Source organism: Chiloscyllium plagiosum, unplaced genomic scaffold (genome assembly GCF_037043375.1).
Source record: "Chiloscyllium plagiosum isolate Xiang-an unplaced genomic scaffold, Cpla_swu_hap1 HiC_scaffold_20, whole genome shotgun sequence".
NCBI lineage: Eukaryota > Metazoa > Chordata > Chondrichthyes > Orectolobiformes > Hemiscylliidae > Chiloscyllium > Chiloscyllium plagiosum.
The window spans coordinates 41,453,715-41,472,888 of NW_028270158.1; the positions used below are offsets into that span (position 1 = coordinate 41,453,715).

General features: G+C 40.1%; 1 protein-coding gene across 1 annotated transcript in view; it reads right to left on the reverse strand.

The window, feature by feature from the left end:
- Positions 1-12,104, reverse strand: part of LOC122560646 (uncharacterized) — a 67,562-nt gene extending 55,458 nt beyond the window's left edge. The window contains exon 1 of the mRNA XM_043711514.2: positions 11,654-12,104. Coding sequence (XP_043567449.1) covers positions 11,654-12,034 — 381 coding nt within the window. The 5' untranslated portion in view covers positions 12,035-12,104. The remainder of the gene's footprint in view (positions 1-11,653) is intronic.
- Positions 12,105-19,174: the final 7,070 nt, after the last annotated feature.

Sequence of the window (19,174 nt, forward strand, 5' to 3'; positions counted from 1 at the left end):
TAAGAAAATAAAGAGTCATTATCTGCAAGATGAGGCGAGATGCTGAAAGTGGACCGAGGCAAGCGATATAAAAATTGAGCTGTGTCTGCAGAAGATAAGAGAAGTGCTCTCCTGGCCAAAATCAAATAATGAGGTTAAGGACCACACCAATCATAGCTGTGCTTGTAATGATTACCAAGCCTCAGGTAACTAAAGGATAGCCGACATTGCAGGCAGACTATGGATAAAGTTTGAGACAGACCTCCTCATTCTTGTAGGAATGGATTATCTTGTCACTTGACTACTATTAAATTTGACCACATGACATTAACAACTGCCAATGAGTTTGCCTGTTTCATAAAAGGATTAGGGAAGTCAACACCATACATCGCTACCACAAGATCCCCAGCTAAATGGAAAGGCTGAAGCAGTAACAAAGGTAAAAACTGCCACAAGGCTCTTAAAAAAAATCAAACAAATCCAGCACAAACTTGTACAAGGCAATCCTTGAGTGCCAAAATACACCCACTGAAGGCATAGAAAGTTGTTCAATTCAAAGACTAATGCAAAACCACATGCAAGCTATGTTTCCAACTGCAAAGAAAAGCTGAAAAATTGTGATTGACAAAAGCAAGATATAAAACTTCCAATTCATTGCCAACGCTGAGTACTGGAGAGGTAATCAGATGCAAATGTTCAATACTCTCAACAGAAGTCAACTCACATGGTACTCACATGGTCTATAATCAGTATTTGTTACCTCTACTGTATGTGGTGAATGTGAACAACCAGATCAACAATCACTACAGTTACCACAAGTTACAGCACCCATCATGGGAATGATACTCCCTAGAGAACGAACATCATTCTAGAAACAAATACCAGAGGAAACCAATGGTAATGTGCATGTATTTAAAAAATATGTATTCACTGCAGATTGCAAACGTGGATCTGACGAGAGTTAACATACTTTTGCTTATAATTTTATTTGTGACTATATTGGGTAATTTCCAACAGCAAATTGTAATATCTGCAATCCATGGCAACCACTAAACACATCACTTGAAACAAAGCAATACTACACAGAGAAACCTCAATTTTTTTGCCCCGTATTTTCCTTTATGCAGGCCAAAGATGACAGAGTGGGAAGATTTGCCTGTATGTATTTTCAACCCTGCTAACTCCAAGGAAAAATTACCCACACCACAGTTGTACTTCCTGGAATATAAAGGGTTAAATATTGAGACAATTTGATTAACGTTTTCAAGACATTAAAAAGAACAAATGGTAGACTGATTGCCCCAATTGAGGAGATTAGGACTAGGGGCACAATTACAGATTGACATTAGGAAATATTTTTAGATGCATAACATGATATAAACTGCATACTGCAGTGGATGCTTAGTCAATTGTTAGTTTTAAGTATGAGATTAATAGATTTTTCTTAACTTAAGGGGAAGTTTTATGGGACAATGACAGGTATATGGAGTGAGGTCACACATCATACATAATCAGTGAATAGTGGAATAGTTGAGGGCTGAATGACCTCCTCTTGTTCCCATGAAACAGGTTAACTCTTTACATTTGGTGGGAAAAATGTAAAACTGGAGGTGACTATCCAGTGAAACCATCTGCAGAACCTTTTGAACAAAGATTAGATTATTTCCAGTGGATGAGTTAGTAGAGTACAGCGTTAAACTTCATAAAAACAATCAACTTGAGGAAAAATAAAAACAGTTTGGATAGCAGAGAAATGGAAACAGCTAATTTGATGTAGTGACAAAACAGATACAACAGTACCAAAAATGTTATCATTCTAATCAAATGCTATCATATGTGCATCAAGCTTTGCAAATTATGTTTCACTTACCCAGAACAGGCAGTAAACAGACATTCAACACAACACTGGAATCTTCTAATTCCACATTTTATAATTTGCATTTTGGATTGACAGTCCAATTGGATCCATTCTCTACTATGCTCAAATTGCCAATTTGCAATCCTGACAGTAAGTCTCCACACTGGAAGTATGAATTCATAGAATTTATTTCGAGAATACATTAATCAAAATTGTAAAAATAAGCATTAATGTACAAAAGGTGAAAATTTGATCACATTTAATAAAAAGGTGGATGCAAAGATTTCAAGTTATTGCATTTCCAGCTCCAAGTTCTATACAAAGCACACTAGTGTGCAGCTTCTACCCATAGAACCTAGAGAAACCTTGCAAAGTGGTGTAAAATAAATTGACAATGAAACATTCTTGCACCAAAGTGAAAAATGCTATGATTGGAAATTATGAATAACTTAGAGCAAAATATTCACAAATGAATGAACAAGGGACAAATGCTTTTCCATTGAACTGATATGCATATATTATTAGATAACAGCAATTGCAAAATGGTCGACTCTGATGTTATAACTTGTAGTGCATCAAAACTCCATGACTAGTTTACAGTCTTTTAAAACTCCTAGCCAACTGCAGTTATAAATTTAGCCTTGTTAAAACTGACCTTGAACTTAGCTTATGCCAAATCAAGACTCCGAAATTCTCCATGCAACTCACTCTTTCATGCATACTTTTGAAAAAAAAACTAGTTTTGGAAGAAGACTTCAGAAATTACTGCACAATGATTGGCTTGATAACAATTTCTATTTGGTTGCACTCCTATGAGCTGCCTTGGAAGTGTTATAGTGTTAAAAGCTCTATATTCATAGAAATTGTTAATCATTGAAAGTGTACCTTCCCAGAAAAAAACAGGCTTTGAATGACATTACTATTTTTATACTTCCATTCTTACTAATAGCCCACAAGAGCATTTTTCTCACCCATCACAAGACCTAAGGACCAACACAAGGAATAAACCATATAAAGGTTGAAGCCAAAAACAAAATGCAAAGCAAATTAGGAAGTAGTGAACGAATGATACAAAGTTGGTTTCAACAGAATAAAAAGTGTAGGAGCTGCAAGAGCATGTGCAACAGCTTATTATGACTGTATATGGCACAGCAAATGCAGTTTACATCAATGATTAAAAGGTGGATTGATAATGATGCAACATGATGCAACAGAAAGGTTAGCAGGTTTTACAGACAACATTTGAAATTTCCAGAAGACTAGATCTGCAACTACATCAAAACCAGTGTAAATGCAAAACCTGGAGTAGCTTGACTCTTAGCCTTTCTTTCTCTTATTAGATAACAGGTGGGTTTAATTGGGGGTTCTTTTAACTACGAAATGGTCACAATCATGAGTGATAGCTGGGGACAAAAAAAGGAACACAGAAAGACACAATAGTTGTCACGTGAAAAAATGAATATGAACCTTTTGGCTGAAGCAGAATGTGGAGGTGCAGCAGAGATTGTTGTATTCTTTAAAGTATATACAATATGCAAGTTAAGCATGAGCAACTTCTGAAAGATATTTAACAGAGAGGTAATTTAAGAAAAAATAAGCCTGATGTCCTGCAAGTTCACCTTCAGCGTGATGCAGGCCATCCTCAAGTGCACTAGTCTGCAAGAATTTGGCTATGCAAAGACTTCAAACTAATTATATTAAATGACAGAATATACATCACAAATCAGATCAAGTAATCTGTTCTGATGTCTAAAATCCACAATTATGTTTCTATTCTTGTCACCTATTTGCCTCAACCAGTTCTTGTGGTATTAAATTCCCAGTTCTAACCATCAAGTTTTTTTTAATTTCTTGTTAAATTTATTCATAATTACCTCTAGTTTTGTGAAAAGACCAAAATTAATTTCAGGTTCTCAAAGAATCAATGTTGATTTGAGTTGCTTTGGACATTCTTACTTGGAGAAACCATGCAGAGCGTTAAAAAAATGTGTGCGGAACTGTGCATTCTTAAAATGAAATAATGCAAAAAAAGAAATGAATCTATAATAGTAATACTCTGTAGAAAGTTAGTTTAGCATCTTTCTCAGCAAAAAAAATTGGAACACCAAATGCAGAAATGCTATACATTAAGTGTCTATATTTAAGTGAAATAACTTTTAATATACATTTTAAACATAAAATATAATACAAACAAAAAAAATTACTAATTTGTTTTTGAATTGACTAGGTTTCAATGAGCTGCAGAAGCTGGTCAGCGCTGGTAGCAACAGAAATGCCAGGACTTCAGTACATGTTCAGAGTGGGAACAGGAGTAATAAGAGGAGGAACGGCTGAAAATAAATCCCCAGCATTGGATACTGGGGGCATTAGAAGGTAATAACAGAGAGAGAATGACAGCAAGACTAAGAGTGACATCAAGATCAAGGGTTTGGGAGATCCAAGGTGGCTGCGTCCAAGCAAGTCTGAGTCTACAGTGCTCCTCCCAAGACTTGGGTAAAGTGGGTCACCCACCCCCACCACACTCACCAAATCATTTATAATAGCTGTTTAATTTAATTAGTTGTTTAATATTAAATTTAAACAATCTAATCTTTAGTAAAAATGACTAAAGGGAAGGGAGCCCGCAGCTCTCAACAAGCAGGAATCCCTCCCCCACCCTCTCCAGCTGCAGCTAAGGCGTCCACAGCCGCCCCGGGGGACTTACCTACGGTGACAAGCCTTGTAGACATGATCTCCAAACTGGACGCGAAGATCGACGCTTTCATCGAAGAATCCCGAAGTCGATGGGACTCACTCTCGGCCGCGCTGCAGAAGCACGACCGAGACATCCAGGAAATCGAGCGCAGAGTCGGAGGGGCGGAGTTAAAGACCGCAACCTCCGAAACTACAGCTCAATCGGCCATGGATCAGGTCCGGACTCTTGAACAGCGAGTCCGGACCTTAGAGAATCACATTGACGACCTCGATAATCGAGGTCGTCGAAAAAATATTCGTTTGCTGGGCCTTCCCGAACGGGAAGAGGAAGGCCAGCTTACAGCGTTTCTCGAGCAGTGGCTGCCACAGCTTTTAAATCTGGAAGCTGGATCAGGCCAGGTAAGGGTGGAATGGGCCTACCGGGTCGCAATACGCGGGCCCGGCTTGAACCAGCGCCCCTGCCCGGAGCTATAAGGAGAGGCAGATACTCCTAGAAGCCTCTAGAAATCTTGGAAAAAAACCCCAAGCTATGATCTATAAAGGATCCAAGATCATGTTATTCCAGGACTTTTCCCCAGCTCTGGTCCGAAAGAGGAAGGCATTCGACGAGGTGAAGAAGCGTTTAAGGGACTTAAATATTCAGTACTCCTTACGCTACCCAGCGACGCTACGCTTTAACCATGAAGGATCCGTGTATAACTTTGGATCGCCAGAAAAGGCTAAGGAATTCTTGGACTCTCTTAGATAAACTGTAAGACATAATGGATGTTGGTTTGCCTTTCCCCCCGCTTTGGTTTATACCCCCCTTTTTTATCTCTTACCTTACTGTTTAATATTATCATGGGGGGGTGAGGAGAGGGATTTGATTCCCCCCCCCACCCCGGGGTTGTTTTCTTTTATTATTTTATGTATATATGTGGAATGTACGTATATGTGTGTATATATATATATATTATATATGTATGTATGTATATATATATATATATATATACACACACAAGCTGGGGGGTTTGGTTAATGTTGGTGGGGGAAGGTGGTTACCTTATTCATTTTACCTCTGTCTTTAGGAGCGGGGTTGTTTTTCCCTTGTTATTTTGTATTAGTATATTTAATTATTATTTGTTGAGGTTGTAATTTTATAGTAATATGTTTATGTATGGTATTAACATTACCAAATATATCCAGGTGTTGGTATGGGTGAGGGTAGGGTGCTCACTATTAACTCTAGCTTTGTATTATATCTGAATTCTCCTCATTTTATTGAGGAGCGCCTGGGTCAAGGGTGGGGCATTGGTTGGGAGAGGATATGATGGACTTTTGGAGAGGAAGTGACACCCCCTGGGAACAAGGGGGAAAATCTCCACTTAGATACGTTTTATATTTTTTTAATTTAGAAATAGTTTTTTATTGTATTGTTGTGAGTGTATTAGAGAGCCTTTATTTTTGTAAATTTTATATGCTCTATGCTCGGGATGTTCTGGATAGGGTTTCCCCTCCCGAGGGGTCTCGGATTTGCCCAGATGATTATGGTTGATCAGTCGGTTAAGTAGTGCACCTGGAATGTCAAGGGGAGTAATTCGCCACTCAAAAGGAAGAAAATATTATCAAATCTCCAGAAAGAAAGAGTTGATATAGCTCTCCTACAGGAGACACACCTGTTGGATAAAGAACACTTGAAACTACGACAGGGTGGATTTGATCAGGCCTTTTTTTTCTTCTTTTAGCTCAAAAAGCAGGGGAGTTGTTATTCTTGTTCGGAAGAATTTCCCTTTCAAAATCCTAAAGCAGATAAGACGAATCTGGACGATATATTTTGATTAAAGCCCTCATAAATGGAGAGGAATATGGGATTTTAAATTTGTACTGCCCCCCCGGCACACCCCTTTAAATTTATAACGGAAGCCTTTTCAAAATTGATGGCTTTTGGTGCCCATCATACAATTATAGGGGGAGACTTTAATTGTATTATGGATCCGGAAATAGATAGGATTCCCAAGAGTACTGCAGGAGTATCTCCCAGATCTAGACAATTGATAGATCTGAACAAAGAATTAGGATTAGTAGATGTATGGAGATATCTTCATCCACAGGGCAGAGATTTTTCTTTCTACTCCAATCCACATAAATGTCATACCAGAATTGATATGTTTTTTGCCCCCTCAATTTTTTTAAATTCCATATCATCCTGTAAAATAGGTAGTATAGCAATTTCCGACCACGCTGCTGTATATATGGAAACTAAGACGAGGAACAACGGGACATCCCCTCGGCATTGGCGTATGGATCTCTTCCTAATGAAAGACAGTAAATTTGTAAAGTACTTCTCTCAAGAATTTAAAACTTTTTTAGAAATTAATTCAGGTACAGCTAGCAACCCATCAATGATGTGGGAGACCATCAAAGCTTACACGCGAGGTTTGATCATCTCCTACTCAGCGACCCAGAAGAAATTGAGGGGAGAACAACAGCGTTTGCTTGAAGCTCGCTTAAAAGCACCTGAAACAGCATACACTGATAGACCTTCTATTATTAAATTGCAAAGGATTACGGCTCTTAGGACAGCTCTAAACACTATGCTTACTCAAACGGCTAAGAGGGAAATATTATTTGCAAAACAAAGGTTATGTGAATATGGAGACAAACCAGGTAGATACTTAGCATTTCTTGCAAAGAAAAAAAAGGCCCCTCAGACTATTACGTCTATCAAGGAAAGTACGGGTATTTTGACTCATGATCATAAAAAGATTAATGCGATCTTTAGGGAATTTTATTCTGATTTATATAAATCGCAGGATTGTGAAGATAGGACGAGGAAGATGCAGTCATTTTTAAAAAATTTGACCTACCAGGCCGAACTCCGGAACAGGTATCGGTCCTAAATGCTCCTCTAACAGAAAAAGAAATACTTGATGCAATTAGGCAACTTCAGAGTGCTAAGGCACCTGGCCCAAATGGTTTACAAGATGAATTCTATAAAGAATTTACAGAAATATTGGCTGGTCCACTTATGGACATGTATAACTATGCATATAGTCAGGGCTGTCTCCCGCCTTCGCTGAAAGAGGCAAATATTTCTCTTATCCTTAAAAAAAGAAATGATCCAGAAGATTGTACATCATATAGACCAATATCCTTGCTAAATGTAGATTTTAAAATCCTTTCTAAAACGTTAGCATTGAGACTAGAAAGGGTACTGCCACATATTATAAAGGAGGATCAGACAGGGTTTATTAAGGGCCGTAGATCATCCAATAATATTAGAAGGGTTTTGAATATGATTCAGGCCTGTCATCAGGGAAAGATACCAGGAGTAGTAGTTTCATTAGACGCGGAAAAGGCATTTGATAGGTTTGAATGGTCATATTTGTTTTACACACTGGAAAGGTTTGGCGTTGGACAGGTGTTTACCAAATGGGTCTCAACATTGTATAGTGATCCCAAAGCAGTTGTGGTTACCAATGGATTAGGTTTGGATAGCTTCAGTGTGGGTAGGGGCTGCCGTCCCCTCTCGCCATTGTTATTTACGCTAATAACTGAACCACTAGCAGAAGCTATACGGGCTGATCCTAATATAACGGCCCCGAGGATTGGTACAGGTAAACATAAAATTACCCTTTATGCAGATGATGTTCTTCTATTCCTCAGTAATCCTCTGATGTCCGTACCTCACCTAATCCAAGTTATTAATACATTTAGCGCATTCTCAGGCTATAAAATTAATTTTTCAAAATCGGAGGCTATGCCAATGGGTGGCCTTGCTATGACACCCCACTTAGTGGACGAATCCCTTTTTCTGTTTCGTTGGTCCCTGGAGGGCTTCTTATATTTAGGCATTTTTATTACTCCAGTATTTGGTCAGTTGTATAAGGCTAATTTTGTGCATTTACTGGAAAGGATAAGGCAGGACCTCCAGCGATGGGGAGACCTTCCAATTTCCTGGTTGGGTAGAATAGCACTAATCAAAATGAATGTCTTGCCCCGTCTCCTATATCCTATGAGAATGCTTCCGGTGATGCTGCCGAGGACGGCTCGACGTAAATTATATGGCTGGCTGGGTTCCTTTATCTGGAATCATAGACGGCCCCTCATTAAGCTGAAGAAGCTACAGTTACCACAGGTAAGGGGAGGATTGGACTTCCCAGATTTTAGGAAATATCAGTTAAGTTCCCTATTAAGTTACACAGCTGATTGGGTCTTGTCTGATCCGCAATCAATCTGGTTGGACATCGAGGCCTCTCAAGTAAAATACCCACTTATTAACCTTTTATTTTCAGACAAGAGGAAAATCATTACAGATCACTGTAAAAACCCTATAATACTAAACACAATTAAGGCTTGGAATATAATGCGACAAAATGAGGGCAACCCACATAAAACATCCCCCTATGCACCGATAGTGGGAGCATGGGGATTCCAACCGGGGTTTACAGATGCCACTTTTAAACTCTGGAGATCCAGGAGTATCTCATGTCTAAGGGACCTATTTAAGGATGGGGTCCTGATGTCTTTTGAACAGCTGCGTCAGAAATTCGGATTACCTAATGGAGACGTCTTTCGATACTTCCAAATTCGAGATTATATACAGAAGAAGACTACGTTATTAGATAGTCTTTATAAATCAGATAGAGAATGTAGTGTCCTACGACCAGTGGAGGCATCTTCCGTCAGTACTATTTATTATTTACTACATGATGAAGTATCGGGAGATATGGATAATCTGCTTAAAACATGGGATCAGGATTTGGGACTAGAAATCTCTATAGAAACATGGAATGATATTTGGGAAAACGCTAGAAGAATTACTATCTGTAACAGAACCCAGGCTATCCAGCTGAAGATACTTCATAGGGCCCATATAGCACCGGTTCAACTGGCAAAATTTAAGGCAGGAGCATCTCCAATGTGTCCCAAATGTAAAATAGAGGTGGGCACTCTTGTACATTGCCTATGCACCTGTCATAAGATCCGTAGATATTGGACTAAAGTAGCAAGTACTCTGACAGAAATTTTAGGAACGGAAATTAAAGTGGACCCTGCATCTCTCCTTTTGGGCTTTTCGAACTTTCCCTCCCTGGACATGTACGGGAAGAGACTATTTTCTATTCTCTCTTTCTGTGCAAGAAAAAATATTTTGGTGAACTGGGTTGCTGAGGGCCCCCCTGGACTTTCAAATTGGCACAGACTAATTATGGAATGTATTCCCCTTGACCTCCTTACAAATATGGTGCACCGAAAGACCGAATTATTTTATAAAATATGGCCGTCCAGCTCCGGTCCAGGATTCCAGTTTGCTGGCTGTCCAGGTCCGTTTTGCTGCCCGTCCCACTCCAGAGCGGGATTCCAGTCTACTGGCCTTCCTGGTTCATGCCTGGATTCCAATATAGCTCCCGGCTGCACAGATAGTGTCATTGCTGCTCCAAGGTAAGTTTTTTTTTAATAAAAGAGAGAATAATAAGAAAATGAAAAGGCAGATGAAATAATTACTAATTCATTTTATTTTCTATTCTCTTTAACCGGTAATTACTGTGATTCATTGTGTCTTTTTTTTGGACATTAAGTGGGCTTCTAATGATCTCGTACGAATTTTGATGGGCATGAATTTCAGCGTCTCAAAAGTAGCATCCATGTAATAGTCGATTCCTTTATTTTAAGATTAAAACATAGTATAAGAAATTTGATACAAGTGTATACAGTAATTCAAAATCCAAGTCATCGATGTAAACTACGGACTACTTGTGACTACCACTACCTTGCGAACCCAATTATTCTATTTTCAGCTTTTTAGTCCTGGCTTTCTTGTGATTCCATGGTGGTACATCATAGACCCATTTGAAACCCAAGTACCTGGATATTACATTTACCAGAAAAGTCTCATCTATCCTTTAAGATAGTTAAGAATGACTTAGTTTTTCTGAATTCATGTTGAATTATTACATATTGTACCAAGATGATTCTATCGTTGCATAGATTCTGCAAACCAGCAACATCACTGACATTAAGCAGGACTTATCCTACTTCCATACAAATAGGAGAGTTGGAATATTAAAGCCTCAGAGAAGACACGAATTAAAACACAAAGCATCCACATAGCTATGATCTTCCAAACTTCGTCCTCCTTAACACTCCCTTGAAAGCGCTTCAAATAGAACAACCAGCCTGGATGTCTTTGCATGGCCTGAAGTATTCTGCAGTGATTGCTTATAGGATATGATTACTGCGTGAGTCAGTGATTTTTTTTAAATGTCAAGTGTGGCTTAATAGAAAAGGGCAGAGTGGAAACACAGGAGATATAAATTAACAAAATACTTTCATAACTGACTAGATATTTTATTGGCTAAACAAAAGGATTGAGGAACTGTAGAGAAATTTTTGATTTTCTCCCATTATTTTTCACAAATCTTTAGTTTATTTTGATTCGCATTTACTTTCATCTGAAACTGGGCATGCACCCTAGATGATTCAACACAGCATGGGCAATAAATACGCTAGGATCATTATATATGTTCACGTTCAGTTAATATCAATTATTCTATAAATGCAGAAACAAAAAGTTTAATATCCAATTACAATGGATGCGCAACCGGTTAACTAAGTAAATAATCTTGACAACATCACTCCCCAATGACCAGTTCCCCACAGCTCAACAATTTCCAAAAAAACCAGAAGGCCAACTTGGATCACATTGTAATGGAGAACACATTTTACGCACCATTCATGTGTTTTATATGAAATACTAGCACTGGTGTTCCATTACCACTGCACACTGATCTCAAATTCTATTTTTAAACTCAAAGCAATAAACGCTGCAAATAATAGGACAAATAATAACTCCGGAGATCAGAAATGACCCAACTTGTCGATGTAAACCAAAAGTTTACAAATTTTATGAAAAATCCGAAAGATTCTCTAATTCCAAAGTGCCGAACAAACAAGTAATTGCATTACAAACTGAACGGAATAAGATACTGTAGGCAATTTCATCCCAAATCGGAAAAAATAACACGCCCCCACAGAAAGGCGGCACAGAGAATTCCATCCCCATTCCTAAGGAGTAAGCACTGGGAATACCAACTTATGGAAACTCCCTCCCCCCGAAATCTTCTCCTGTCCCAGACTCAGCACCTGTCTCTCGGGGCGACTCCAGGCTTCAGCGCTATCATGTTCTGCCCATTCCCGGAATATTCTTCCCCCACGCCGGTACGGCTGCTCTTTGGGGTCAGTCAGCGAAGGCTGAGTGTCGGAATCAGAAGCCGGTTCCTTGTCCCCTAGCGACTCTATGCCCAGCACCGCTCCAAGTCGTTCGAGCGACTTCTCGATGTCTTCCAGCGTGAGCTCCATGTAACGGGCAGCCGGCTGTGACGAAGAGGGGATGGGTTCGGGGCTCTTCTGCTCACTGCCTTTAGCCGAGCTCGCGGAGGTATCATCGGACTTCCTCAACGACAGGAGGGCGACCACGAAGGCGACAAAAGTCAGAAACAAAGATACCATCCACACTTCATCCATGTCTGCCCTGAGTGACCACCGGATTCACTCATTAAGCCTTCGCACTTCAACCTCCCACCACCAAGGCAGCGCGGGATGACACACGCGTTTGTCTCTCGTTAGTTTCGCCCCTCTGGTTTGTATCCAATCAGACACGAAAGAAGTAACGTCTATTCCGCCCCCTGACCAATCACATACCAAAGCTGCTCTCCACCAATAGTACAGCTGCTAACTCGAAGGATGCAACCAACTGAATTGCGGTAAAGACACGTCAGTTAAAGCTTTATTAACCAATGGGATTGCACATCTTAATGACTCCATCCACTCATGTAACCGAAGGTGTCGCGAGCTGCTGGGCAGCTGCTAGTTCAAATATTGCGCAGGCGCTGTTTTGTTCTGATTCTTGCTTTCCCGCCAGAAATTCGTGCTAATTTGATCGTTATGTCAGGTAATAATGGAAATATCATATAGATATTGTACATTTTTCTTAATAGATTTAGTATCACTGTCCCCGATCATTGGTATATTCGTCGTCGACGTGTCCTTAGACCAACCAATTTACTCTCGAAGTTGGAAACCTTTCAGACCCGATCATCGGAGAGAAAATTAGCAGACACTGGACAACTGTGGATTAGTTTATGGAAATTTGGCTAACTAATTTAACTAGTTTTTCAACGAGGTAGCGTAAACAGATATGCTTAAAAGCAAAATAGTTCAGATGCTGCAAACCTGAAAAAAGAAATGCTGGAGAAACTAGCATGTCTGGTTGAATCTGTGGAGAGTGACATTATCGTCTCGATACGTTAATTGTTTTTCTCTTTACAAATGCAGCCGTTTTTCATTTTATAACAATGGAATCTAATGAGTGTAAGTAGTACGTTCGATGTACTGTATGTAAATAGACTTTCAAACGACATTTTATACAGTGTAAGGGATACACTGAGTAGATTTAGAAAGGATGTTTACCCTGGCTGTGGGATCTATGACCAGAAGACACAGTCTGAGATTAAAAGGCAAGCCATTTAAGATTCAGGGTAGTGAACCGTTGGCACATTCTTCCCCAGAAGGCTGTGGAAATTCAGTCATTAAGTAATCTCAAGACAGGCATTATATATTTCTAGTTACTGATGGCATCAAGGAATATAAGAATAGCACATAAATATGGTATTGAGGTAGATGATAAGCCATGGTCTAGAATGATGGAGCAACTCGAGGGGCTAACAACTGCTGCTCCAATATCTCTATAATTCCGCCATTGATGTCATCAATATTACCACCAATCAAGGCACAAGAAATCTTTTTGATAAGCCCACCTATCCCAAAAGTTAAAGTATCTAACAACAATTAGTCTTTATATATGAGTTTTAACAACAACAACACCTGGCAGGATCACCTGATACCCATGTTCAAGGATATTCAAGGTTATTGATCTGGATCTTTTATGGGAGTTGTTGATAATTTCTCATTACAATGATTAGTCAGGAGTTAAATTTGGAATGTAACAGAATATTATTAGAAAAATAGTTCAAGAATAGTAGTTTCCATAATTTGGCTGCATTTACCTTCTGATGATACATAAGAAAGGAATGTTTTCTCAAAAGATGAAGCCAAGGCTGCAAGTCCTGAGTAACACCAATGTTCTGAACTATAGGGCAATATGACATTGTCTGAGGAAATCAACAACTGGCTAACCAGGTTTCTATCTGTGCCTGCACTAACCTGTAAAGGCATGAGATTTGACCTGTCCCAGTGCCAAGGAAATGACCTCAATAAATGCATGCATACCATATAAGGAGACACACATTTGAAACCCATGCCGTACAAGCCGGTCATGAGTTGATGGATAGAATCATGACTAATGATACCTATATACCAGTAGTAAATAGGCAAGGGGGTGTGAGCACTTTTGCCTTTCCAGGTTAGTGAACATCACTTCTTGCAGCAATAATCTCAGACTGTGTCTTCTGGTCATAGATCCCACAGCCAGGGTAAACATCCTTTCTAAATCTACTCAGTGTATCCCTTACACTGTATAAAATGTCGTTTGAAAGTCTATTTACATACAGCACATCGAACGTACTACTTACACTCATTAGATTCCATTGTTATAAAATGAAAAACGGCTGCATTTGTAAAGAGAAAAACAATTAACGTATCGAGACGATAATGTCACTCTCCACAGATTCAACCAGACATGCTAGTTTCTCCAGCATTTCTTTTTTCAGGTTTGCAGCATCTGAACTATTTTGCTTTTAAGCATATCTGTTTACGCTACCTTGTTGAAAAACTAGTTAAATTAGTTAGCCAAATTTCCATAAACTAATCCACAGTTGTCCAGTGTCTGCAATAAGAACTTGCATGAGATTAAGATGACCATTTGGCTCATCCCAGCTACTCTGTTTTTTATATATTCTTTCATTGATTATGAGTGCTGTTGGAAAGGCTAGCATTTGTTACCAATCCTTATTGCTCTTAACAAAGTGATGGTGAGCTACCTTGAACTACAGTAGTCTATCTATTGCAGGTGCACACATAGTATTGTTAGAAAAAAGAGTTCCAGAATTTTGATGCAGACAGGCAAGGATTGGCGTTAAAGTTCCAAGTCAGGATATCTTATAACTTTGAGTCAAACTTGCAGTTGGTGGTGTTCTTATGAAAATGCTGCCCTGTTTTTCTTGGTGGTAGAGGCTGGGTTCAGAAGGAGCAATGCTGAATTGCTGCAGTGCATATTATAAATGCTATAACCTTCTCCCAGTGTGTATTGATGTGTAGGTAATGAATGTTTAAGAATGCAGATGGGGTCCTAATCCAAGAGGCTGCTCTGTTTCAGATAATGTCGAGCTTCTTAAGTGTTGTCAGAGCCACATTTTTCCAGGAAAATAGTGAGTATTCCATCACATTCCTGATTTGTGTCTTATTGAGGTGGGTGCGATTTGAGAGTCAGGAGTGAGTTATTTGTCACAGAATTCCCAGCTTCTGTCCCACTCCTAGGAACATAGAAAGTAGGAGCAGGAAAAGGTTATTCACCCTGTTGTGTCCGCTCCACCATGCAAGCATCATGGTCGATGATTAACCTCTCTGCGACTTTTCCCCATTATCTGCATGCCCATTGATTTCATTATTTCCCAGAAATTATTTCATTTAATTTCTTCCTTGACATACTCCATGATTGAACCTCCACAGTGCTTCGGGTCAACAATTCCAAAGTTCCACCAATCTCCGAGTGAATCATAGTCTTAGATGGCCCTGCCTTCATTTAGAGTCAAAAAGTGTGGTGCTGGAAAAACACAGCCGGTCAGGCAGCATCCGAGGAGCAGGATAGTCAATGTTTCGAGCATAAGCTCTTCATCAGGAACGTGTGTGTGGGGGGGGGGGGGGGGGGGGGGCATGGAGGGAGGGAGGGAAGGTAGCTGGGAATGTGATAGGTAGATTAAGGTGGGGGGTGATCGTGATAGGTCAGAATGGAGGGTGGAGCAGATAGGTGGGAAGGAAGATGGACAGTTCAAGAGGGCAGTGCCGAGTTGGGGGGGTTGGATCTGAAATAAGGTGAGAGAGGGGAGATGAGGAAACTGGTGAAATCGACATTGATCCCTTGCAGTTGAAGGGTCCCAAAGCGGAAGATGAGACGTTCTTCCTCCAGGCATCGAGTGGCTAGAATTTGGATGTGGAAGGATCTTTTGGGGCTTTGGATGGAGGTAATGAATGCTTAAGATTGCACGTGGTGTCCTAATCAAAGAGGCTGCTCTGTTCCAGATAATGTTGAGCTTCTTGAGTGTTATCAGAGCCACACTTTTCCAGGAAAGTGCCCAGAGCCCCAAAGAATCCTTCCACATCTGACAGAGATTCTTTTGCACCTCCACACACATCATCTAGCTTTGACAAAGGGTCAGTTAGACTAGAAACGTCAGCTCTTTTCTCTCCTTTCAGACCTGCTGAGATTTTCCAGCATTTTCTCTTTTGACATCATCTACTGTGTCTGTCGCTCTTGATGTGGTCTGTTCTACATTGGGGAGACAGGACATCAACTTGCAGAACATTTCAGGGAACATCTCTGGGACATACCCACTAAACAACCCACCGCCCTGTGGCCGAACACTTGAATTCCCCTTTCCACCCCGCCAAGAACATGTAAGTCCTGGGCCTCTTCCAGAGCCAAATTCTAGCCACCAGACGCCTGGAGGAAGAACGCCTCATCTTCCAACTTGGGACCCTCCAACTGCATGGGATCAATGTCAAATTCACCAGTTTCCTCATCTCCCCTCACCCCACCTTATTTCAGATCCAACCTCCCACCCCCACTCAGGGTTCAAGCCCTCTTGAACTGTCCTACCCATCTTCCTTCCAACCTATCGCCAATCCCCCCACCTTTATCTACCTATCGCATTACCAGCTACCTTCCCCCAGCCCCACCCCCGACCATTTACCTCTCAGCCCCCTTGCAAACCCTACCCCCCCATGCCAACATTCCTGATGAAAAGCTTACACTCAAAATATTGACTCCGCTGTTCCTTGGATTCTGCCTGACCAGCTGTGTTTTTCCATCACCACACTTTTTGACTGATCTCCAGCATCTGCAGTCCTCACTTTCTCCCAGGCCCTCATTTAGACACAGTATTTATATGGCTGATTCAGATCAGTTCCCGGTCAATAATAAACACCAAGCTGTTGATGTATCCAGACCCATTTTACGCAGAATTTTCAGGAGGCTGGAAATACTTATTGTTACTTTTTTTTCAATTGCTATTCTATTACCAGCATTACCCATCCTACAAAAAAGCGAATTGCAGCCTTACTCCATTGTCGTCCTCATAATATCTGTGGCTTTGACGGTCACAACTGCATGAACTCTTTTGCTTCAAGGCTGCCACTGGAGGCATACATTCGATAATAGGAGGCCATTTCGCTTTTGGGATCTGTGCCAGCTCCCCTATCAGTACTCCAGTGTTCCATTTCTCTGCTTAGTCCCCAGGAATAAAGACATGGCCTCTATCCCTAAATTGTTGAACTCTTTCTTAAGTCCAGAACGCTGCAGAGTTTCCAAGTGGAAGATCCTCTTTCTGATACTACGGTTTCTTCTTTTTTTATAATAGATATTTTTATTAGAAATTTAACATTTTTACAAGTTTACAAAAATAAACAAAACTCTCAAGTACAAACATTGATATACAATTAAATCTTAAGTATATAATAACCAAAATATAACAAAAGAAAAATACCGAGAAAGAAAAAAACAAAACTCAACTAACTCCTAATCTAACCTACAACTAACCAGAGTGTATATTGAAGTCTCTTACATTATTCAAATAAGAGAAAGAGAACAAAAAAACAACGGATAACATAGAAATTGGGTAGTGAGATACATGCTTGGAATGTGTTAACATCAAATGTAACAAACCCGTATTCGTGCGGGATTCCTCTCCCAAGAGGCCTTGGACCAGCCAGGTTCGTAATCTCAATTAAATAAAAGCCCTTGTTAGGATAGCCGAAATATCTGTATTCATATAATTCAAGAAGGGCTGCCATATTTTATAAAATAATTCGGTCTTTCGGTGCACCATATTTGTAAGGAAGTCAAGGGGAATACATTCCATAATTAATCTGTGCCAATTTGAAACTCCAGGGGGGCCCTCAGCCACCCAGTTTACCAAAATATTTTTCCTTGCACAGAAAATAGTCTCTTCCCGTGCATATCCAGGGAGGGAAAGTTCGAAAAGTCCAAAAGGAGAGATACAGGGTCCACTTTAATTTCTGTTCCTAAAATTTCTGTCAGGGTACTTGCTACTTTAGTCCAGTGTCTACGGATCTTATGACAGGTTCATAGGCAATGTACAAGAGTGCCCACCTCTATTTTACATTTGGGACACATTGGAGATGCTCCTGCCTTAAATTTTGCCAATCGATCCTGTGCTATATGGGCCCTATGAAGTATCTTCAGCTGGATAGCCTGAGTTCTGTTACAGATGGTGATTCTTCTAGCGTTTTCCCAAATGTCAATCACGTTTCTATAGAGATTTTTGGTCCCAATTCCTGACCCCATGTTTTAAGCAGATTATCCATATCTCCCGATACTTCATCATGTAGTAAATGATAAATAGTACAGATGGAGGATACCCCCATTGGTCGTAGTACTCTACATTCTCTATCTGATTTATAAAGACTATCTAATAACGTAGACTTCTTCTGTATATAATCTTGAATTTGGAAGTATCGATAGGGGTCTCCATTAGGTAATCCGAATTTCTGACGCAGCTGTTCAAAAGACATCAGGACCCCATCTTTAAATAGGTCCCCTAAACATGAGATACCCCTGGATCTCCAGAGTTTAAAAGTGGCATCTGTAAACCCCGGTTGGAATCCCCATGCTCCCACTATCGGCGCATAGGGGGATGTTTTATGTGAGTTGCCCTCATTTTGCCGCATTATATTCCAAGCTTTAATTGTGTTTAGTATTATAGAGTTTTTACAGTGATCCATAATGATTTTCCTCTTGTCCGAAAATAAAAGGTTAATAAGTGGGCATTTTACTTGAGAAGCATCGATGTCCAACCAGATTGATTGCGGATCAGACAAGACCCAATCAGCTATGTAACTTAATAGGGAACTTAACTGATATTTCCTAAAATCTGGGAAGTCCAATGCTCCCCTTACCTGTGGCAACTGTAGCTTCTTCAGCTTAATGAGGGGCTGTCTATGATTCCAGATAAAGGAACCCAACCAACCATATAATTTACGTAGTGCCAGCCTCGGCAGCATCACCGGAAGCATTCTCATAAGGTATAGGAAATTGGAGGTCCTGCCTTATCCTTTCCAGTAAATGCACAAAGTTAGCCTTGTATAACTGACAAAATACTGGGGTAATAAAAATGCCTAAATATAAGAAGCCCTCCAGGGACCAACGAAACGGAAAAAGAGATCCGTCCACTAAGTGGGGTGTCATAGCAAAGCCACCCATTGGCATAGCCTCCGATTTTGAGAAATTAATTTTATAGCCTGAGAATGCGCTAAATGTATTAATAACTTGGATTCAGCGAGGTACGGACATCAGAGGATTACTGAGGAATAGAAGAACATCATCTGCATAAAGGGTAATTTTATGTTTACCTGTACCAATCCTCGGGGCCGTTATATTAGGATCAGCCCGTATAGCTTCTGCTAATGGTT